The 8,322-nt window shown below is 48.0% G+C and overlaps 1 protein-coding gene and 1 long non-coding RNA gene across 2 annotated transcripts; one reads left to right on the plus strand and one right to left on the minus strand.

Annotated features, from left to right (window-relative positions):
* Positions 1–804: 804 nt before the first annotated feature.
* On the minus strand, positions 805–6,258 carry LOC148737677 (uncharacterized). The gene has a single exon (XM_088750810.1). It carries the CDS (start codon positions 5,984–5,986, stop codon positions 1,067–1,069), a length of 4,920 nt encoding a protein of 1,639 aa, XP_088606936.1. The 5' UTR covers positions 5,987–6,258; the 3' UTR covers positions 805–1,066.
* A 219-nt stretch (positions 6,259–6,477) lies between these two features.
* On the plus strand, positions 6,478–7,878 carry LOC148737678 (uncharacterized). The gene is made up of 2 exons (XR_015997253.1): positions 6,478–6,731; positions 6,849–7,878. It is a non-coding gene; the product is annotated as an uncharacterized LOC148737678 (long non-coding RNA).
* The last annotated feature ends 444 nt before the right edge of the window (positions 7,879–8,322 follow it).

Genomic DNA, 8,322 nt, shown 5'->3' on the forward strand with positions numbered 1-8,322 from the left:
ACTGCTATCGGGCCTGAGATTAAACCGGGCCATTTTAAATGAGCCCGCCGATTTTCGGGGAAAACAGCTGACCAAAAACTATCATGAACTATCATACGCGTGGTCAAACGAGAAAAACTATCATTGACTATCGACAAGAATTTGAAGAAGCTCAAAATGAATGATAGTTGGTGATAGTCGATGATAGTTGGTGGTCAAACGGAAGAGCGCGCCTCAACTATCATCGACTATCATCAACTATCATCGACTATCATGCGCCGTTTGACCAGGGCTTTAAATCTCGCTGGAAACTAAATTTTCTTTGCTTGTTGCTTGTGAGTTCCTCTAACACGGGATAAAAGTCTCATCCCGTAGTTGGGGTTATTTTCTGCAAAACGTACCCTCCTTGACTAGTCTCCGCAGAAACCTTAATTTCTACGGAGCTAGTATTCCAAAAGCGGTCTCCTCTCTCTCTGTTTCATCCTCCATGCCGAAGTGCCTTAAACATAGTTTGTTTGATGTGCTCGCGCTGTTATTATTTGCCGCGACAGAGCTGAATAATGAAATGATACGTCAGCGGGTATGCGGTCAACAGCGCGGGCTGACCTTTAAAACCGAGGAACTCTGTTTTCGTCGAAGGCACTTTCCTAATTCCAAAGGTTTAAAGGCCCATTTCCAACTGAGATGCCTTGCGCGCCCGGATCATTTTACATATTGAAAAATACGCTATTTTCCTCGTAGTTGCGGAATGATGTGCGAACAACAAACTATCGTAGTATCCATATCAGCGCCAGTAGGAGAGTTAACACAATGAACCAAGGCACGTCCAGATAGTGAAAGGCTTTAATCACAACAGGAAAACTAGACTCCGAACGAGTAACAAACAATATGGCCGACGCCACGAGGAGAAAACCGTTCAAAGCGCATGCTCAACCCAGATACCGCTGACCGGTACTGGCGTGACTTCTTTCTTTTTTTTTTTTTTTAAGGAGAAACAAGAACTAAAAACAATTTAAAATACACTTAAGACTAACTAACAAATTGACACGCGCGGGCGAGTCAAAGTTCAGTGTTCAAAGTTCGGTGTTCAAAGTTCAGTGTCATACTCTGCAAAACGAGAAGGAGGACGGCGGGTGCGCGATGATCTCCGTAGGGCAGGCGGAGAAGGCACCGCTGAGGTGGCTGCATACTCCACTGGGAAAGGATCAGGGCAGGGCGACTGTGTAGCGAAATCATCCATGCTTTGGTCAACGGGAGAGGCAGGGGCTGGACTGTAAGACTGAGGGTTGACAACTGGTGGGTGTGTGGAAGCTGCGATGGCCTCAGGGATGGCAGGCAAAGAGGGTGGAGGGTGAGTCGTTGTAGTAGGACCATCTTCGTCGTCAGAATCAGAGTCGTGTTTGCGCAGGGTCGGAGAGGCACGGAAGGGATCACCCAAGTCAGATGGGACCTTGAAGCACTCAGATAGCTTGACATGGTACGATGAACTTCGCAACTGGGATCCAATGAACTTTTTGATGTTGCAGAATGGAGGATCAATGGCTACAACGAGATAGCGGTCACGAGCAAGAGACTTGTTGAGGTCAGAATGAAGGTACACAAGATCACCAATATCGATCAGGGGGGTAGGACGCCTTGACTGCACAGGAGCTTTGGAACGTTCACTGTGAGGATGGTTGGAGAGACGCTGCTCATGCTGGAGGGAAATTATGTGGTCATCTGCGAGGGGTAACTGCTTGTTTGAGAACTGATCCCGCTGGGTCCACATTTCTCGAGAGGAAAGCCCTCTTGAACGGATACGTGAGTTTAAGGCTGAAGTGGCTACGGCAAGGGTGATGGGAGAGACAGAACTACCGAGAGGCTCCTGACGTAACAGCTCATTCTCCAATTCCTGGACTGCTCTCTCTGCAACGGGGTTCTTGTTGGGATTTTTGGCATGGCCAAGCTCAATTGTGATTCTGTGTTTCTTTAAGAGTGAATCATTGACAAGGGCCTTGAATCCGGGTGCAGGGTCGGTGCGGATCACAGCAGGTGGACCATCCATGGGGCGCATTTCCACGCAAAGCTTTATAATGGCATCACGCAAAGTTTGGTGGCGTTCGTTCTCAAGAAAGAGACTGGACGTGTAAGAGGTCACTGTTTCACGGAGTACAAAGATAAGTTGGCGAGAACGTTTTATGATATCTGCCGCAAAGGACTGCCCAATAGCTTCAGGTGGAGGCGAAGTGGACTGGTCAATTCGTGCTGTCGGTGATCTCTGAATTGCTGCACAGGAGTGGCATCCATCAGAAACACGGGAGACTGCCTTGTCCAGGTCGAGGGCAAAAAGATAACGTTTGGTAACCATTTTTAACTGGTGACAAGAAGGGTGGCTGAGCTGAATGTGAAGGGCTGTCAAGAGGCCATCCAAGGCCTGGCGCGGGACAATAATACACTCTCTGGTCGGTGACAAGGGATCATGACGTTGGACGACGAGCAGGCCATCACTTGCGATTGAGGCGACCTGCAAATAGCGTTTGACGTCCTTGATGTTTGTGAGCTTCTTGGAAGGCCTTGTGCCTTGGACAAGGTGTGCGTGCGTGCGGCGTAGGTCTGGGCATTCAGACTGTATGGCCAACCAGGCCGGACGGCTGGTGAAAGGGAGGCGGGCATTGCCTTGGAGGATGTCCTGGACAGTTGCGGCTCGGACAACAGAATTTCTGGTTGAGGCGATAAACAGGCAAATCTGACAGGTTTCATTCTCACAAGGGGCAGCATTTCGACTCGCGAAGTCTGACTGGAGGATAGAGGCGCCGGAGACGTGTCGCACTGAGGCTTGGTAGCGGCTGACAACTGACAGGAAAGTAGATACGCGAGGACTTGCGGAGAACTCGCCGCGGCATAGTTTCTCATAAGCCTGGACGCATGGCTTACTGTCCGTTAGGATACAGGCTTTAATGGATGACTGGATGAGGTATGGACTGAAGTGCTTTGTAGCAGCAGCAATGGAGAGGGCTTCTACTTCGCATGGAAGCCACGTTGTCTGAGTGCCCCGCAGCTTAGCGCTGAAAAAACCGGCGATGTGTAGCTTGTTGTTGCGCGTCACATAGAGGGTGGCGCCTATTCCTGGGTCCTTGACTGCACCATCAGTGACGAGCCATAGTTGGTCCTCAGGTCTAGGTAAGGTGATAGAGAGGGCTGAGGATAGGGCCTTCTGAGCATTATGGAATGCAGCCCTGAGACTATCAGACCAGGTGATGGATTCTTGTGAAGTACGTCCAGCCGTGACGGCATCCAGCGGGGTTAGATAACTAGAGCACCGTGGGATAACACGAGACAGGACTTTGTACGCACCAATGAACGATCTCAAACGACCAACGGTGTTTGGCACAGGGTACGTGGCGAGGGTGTTGAGGCGGTGGGCACTGGCAGACAGGGTACCGGCAGACCAAATCCAACCAAGGATAGTGGTTGACTTGGGGTTGATTATGGTCTTGTGGGCTGACAAACGCAGGTTGCATTTGTGAAGAGCTTGCAGGACCCTCTTCCAGTTGTGGAGTAACTCTTGAGGGGTGTTGCCCCCGCAGTATAAATCATCGGCGATCTTGGCCACGGCTCCATCTTGAAGTAAGGGGCCTAGAACACGGCACATAACCTCCTCTAGAGCAGTCTCTGAGCCAGGCATTCCCATAGCGGAGCGGGCATACACCCGTACACCTTTAAAGGGGGTGGCGACACCGCAGTACTTCATGGACTCTTTGGCTAAAGGGATCTGGTAGAAAGCACTTGTAAGGTCAGCGACAATTATGTGTGACCATTGGGCGATGAGCCGTAACGTGGAGTCAACATCGGGTAGCAGGGATGGTTGTGGTTTGCTGTATCTGCCCACATCAGAAAAGGCGGTGATGAGACGGGAACCACCATTAGGCTTCTTTACAAGGAAAGATGGATTGAGGTATTCAACGGTGATACCCACATCTTCGGGGCGGCGGAAGACTCCAAGATTCTCTAGGTCGTCAAACTTTTCCTGGAGCTCGATGAGCTTATCCCGTGCGTATTGGGGGAGGCGACCCTTCCGTTGAGGAGGTTCGACAGGACCCATGTTGACTTTGGCCTTGTATGCGCCAGCGGCTCCATTGTACCCAGGGAATTGCGGGTCAAATACAGTGTCGTACTCTGTAAGTAGTGATTGGAAGTCTGCACGAACGGTTTGGGGGAGGGTGTTGTCTGGATCAACCTGAACGGATGCAGAGTAACTTGTACTGGAGGGCGGCAACGGACGCTGAGCAGTAGGTGGGGGTGATGATGGGACTTCGGGAGGCTCAAAAACAGGGATGACTTGGCAGAAGTGTTCGTGGCGCTTGAGAGTGCGGGGTACGCTTGATAGGTTAGGAATCCGTATGGCTCGGGCAACGCTGGAAACGACACCAGGTTGTGGCCACGACTGGGATGGCTTCAGATTGTGTGCACTGGGTGCGTCGATGCGAGGCTCTAGTGCGTACTCCGAGTCAGAAGGTGCATCGTCTGGTAGACGTACTTCCATGAACTCTCCAGGCCACACTGTCTGGGATGGAGCAGGGGCACGTAGGACAAATGCTCTACGTGCGGTTGCATGAGGGCTGGGTGGAGATTTGGACCCATACGTGTAGGCGGAGCCACTGCCTAGTAGTACCTCTCTCTTAGCGGGTCGGACAGCGATGTCATTCGTCTCCATAAAGGGGGTACCGGCAAGTACCTCAACATCAAGATTCTCAACTACGAGACCTTCAAACGCGAAGTTTGTGTGGTCCCGGGTGAAGGTGGTACGAATTTCTCCTATCACCTGGAGCTGAGACGAGCCATCAGCCTGTTGGACGGACTGGGCACTTGAGATTATCGGACAGCCGAGGTGTTTCGCGGTTGAATGGCGTATCATATTTCCAGTTGCACCGCTGTCGAGGGTGACGCGCACGACTCGATGATCATGAAAGACATCCATGTAAGGGGACTGGCGGGTCTGCACACGGTAGGCCACCATGTCCGGGCCTGGCAATGTTGTGTCAGGGTCTGGTGAGTCAGAATCAGGACTGGTCTCAGTTTCTTGGTCATTGTCAAGGATGCCAGCGATCTGTCGTGCTTTCACCATGAAACGCCTGTCACTGTCGGGGAGGAAGGTACACTGACTGAGGAAGTGGTTTGTCATAGAACGGCCAACCTGTTTACATAGAGGACAGACCTTGTCTTGGCGGGGTTGTCTGGGACGGGCTCTAGGAACACCCCTGCTACTCTGACGAGGGCGACGAAAATCATCTGCAACAGCAGCACGCAGGATTCTGGCATCATCCGACGTGCGGATTTCCTCGAGTAAGGAATTGAGGGCCTGCGAGATCTCAGGTTTGGTCGAGGCAAGAGTGCGGGATCTCAACTCTGTACCATAACGCTGCTTAACCAGTCGTGGGAGACTGGGGTGAATGAGGCGTAACCAAGTGAGGACCACAAAGTTTTCGAGTGTAGGAGTTAACTCCTCATCCTCCTGCACTGCTTGGCCATTGTGGGTTAAGCCGTTGGCACGTAGCAATGAATCTTCTACGAATGCTGTGAGGCGCTGGTACAGATCTTCGGGGCGCTCATCAGCAGCCAGGTGTATTTCGGAAAAGTCAATGAACTGAGCCCCGGTGACTTGGAAACCAAAGTGCTGCCTGATGGTTTGCCAGATGAACTCGAGGGATGTAGAGTTTTTCACCAGAGTATTACGAGAGATAATTGGGCAATAGTTGGCGATCTGTCCTAACATCAGCTCGAGGAAGTTAACTTTTTGGCGGGCTGTCAGGCGACGAGCTAATGGCACTGATTCGCCATCGTTTTGAAGACCTCGAAGCGGCTGGCCCCTGGTCTTTTTTAACCATGTGAATCCATCTGCGAGGAAGGGGGCGAAGTTGCTGTCCAAAGAAAGAGTGTAAATGAGGTTTTGCTTCCAGTTTTCAACGGAATTGATAGATTCCACTTTGGAGAGGCACCACTGCTTCGGTGCACGGTGTGTTGCAGCCATAATTCACGTTTAGGGCTGTGGAACGTGTTGACACGGCGAAGGATACACTGTTTTGGCTCACGTGGACGAGGCGAAAAATAGCGTTCTTCGGCGAAAATATGGCCTGGGTAGAACCGAACACTGCCACCACGCCAGTAGGAGAGTTAACACAATGAACCAAGGCACGTCCAGATAGTGAAAGGCTTTAATCACAACAGGAAAACTAGACTCCGAACGAGTAACAAACAATATGGCCGACGCCACGAGGAGAAAACCGTTCAAAGCGCATGCTCAACCCAGATACCGCTGACCGGTACTGGCGCAGTAAATAGTTTTTAATTCTTACATGTATGACGGTGAAAAATGTCATTTGAAAAGTTGATGCCGCCGAAGAAGCGGTCTAGAGGAAGGCCGTGTCTGCCCGGCTCGGCAAAGGTTATTCGACTTCGAGAGTCTCTGTATCATTTATGGAGGGCGAGGAAAACAACCATGGGTTTCGGTAACACTACAGACAGTGCTTTTGCAGAAATGTTATTGCATTGTTCCTACGATGGAACTAGGGACTCCGGGGAGATTTTTTGGAGGTGAGAATAATTATTTGACTGATTTTTACTTGAGATCCTGAGATATGTATGTAAGCAATCTCATTTGTGCAAGTCATTATTCTATAATTGAAATGCGCAAAGTAAATCAGTTTTGGCCAATATTGGTTATTTCTTTGTATTTTATTTAGTGTTTGAAGCCGAACAATTTCCTTCAACATCAGGTAAGCTTTGTACAAGTTTTATACACAGACTCGATTTATGATTTTTCAGTCTCAAATACTTAGCTGCAAATTTGTTTCCTGTGTTCTTCACCAAATTTTTGTTTTTCTTTTTAATAGTGTTTGTGAATGACTATCAGAGTTCGCCATTTACAATAGCGCTATTCCAAAACAAAAACAAACGACTGCAAAGGATCTCGGATGGAAATGGGCCTTTAACATCTAATTACAGCTGACAATAAATAATCTTCGAATTCCAAAGAGGGAGCATCAAACTACTGCGAAATCACAATATTTATTTGAGTTCTACATATGCACTCATGTAACGCATGTGCAATGCGTGAGAAACTTCCTGGCAACGCGCAAAATGTATCTTACATGCGTGCGACGGTTCAATAATTATTTTAGCTCGCTGCGTACCTGTCGATCGTGACGCTGTTTTAACGCGACCATTTTTCCAACTCCCGAGAAGGTTAAGTCAGCTAACATGTAATAATTCCACTATAATAACCTAAGCGAGGGGACACTTGTTCGGGTCTCAAACACGTTGTTACGAGGATCGAATTAGTTTTACTGAATCTGTCACGCAATCCCAGACTTTTCTAGAATTATCTATAATCTGTAATATTCCAGAAACTTCTTTCATGTGACTCAGCAGTTTCCAAAAATGCTACAACTTGTAATACGCTATAAATAGTAATAGAACACCCTAGATACCTAAAGTAAATGTATAAAAGCTGGCTTGTGAGAAGTACAAAAAGGATTTGCCCGAGGGCTTACCCTCGTGGCTTGCTGACTGAACTTGTGGAAGCTATGATGTGACAAGGCTATGACCTTTTGACCTTGCGATACCCGGAGAGAAGAAAGAGATGAAAAGACGATAGCCGAGAAGGGAAGAAGATAAAGAATACAGATTTCACTATGAGGTCCTCCGGAAGAGTTTGTGTACACGATAAGAGAGCCATGAATCAAGAAAGCCAAGCGCTGTGGTCTTCAGTCGGCGGAAGTTCGAGTTGGAGGTTGATCAAGACGATGAACACCTCTACGGCATAAAGGATAGTAAGCCTGCTTTATGAACTGCTTAACTTAATCTCTGACCTAAGTAGACTAAACAGTGTAAAACTAATTAAATAATAGTTAAAATGGGTAACTCCTTGTTGTTACATTTTTGTTGCGTGCCTTATATCGTACTCGGGAGTCTATTTTCAAATATGCTTTGTTAGCGGACATCTATTAGTCATTCGTGCACGTAACAGCGTCTACAGAGAACTAAATCTCACCCCAATAATAAAAGGACCATTAGAACGTGCCCAGTTACGGGGGAAATTTTAAAATCGCACGATTGTGTTCTTTTTGTCCATTGCTCGCTTTTTTTTTGAGTTATATTAAGTTATCCATTTACTCCATTGGCTGCATGTCTTTTTAAATCTTATCTCGTACCTATATTTTGTGTTTTTTTTTTGTTCAATTACTGAGGCTCTTGTCCTAATTAACTTAAAATAACCAAAACGGAAACTTCTAAGCCACTTAAAATGCCAAAATTTCTTATTAAAATTTACTTATTTAAATCAAATATTATCGACTAGGCGATTTG

The sequence above is a fragment of the Stylophora pistillata genome, chromosome 2, assembly GCF_964205215.1.
Source record: "Stylophora pistillata chromosome 2, jaStyPist1.2, whole genome shotgun sequence".
NCBI lineage: Eukaryota > Metazoa > Cnidaria > Anthozoa > Scleractinia > Pocilloporidae > Stylophora > Stylophora pistillata.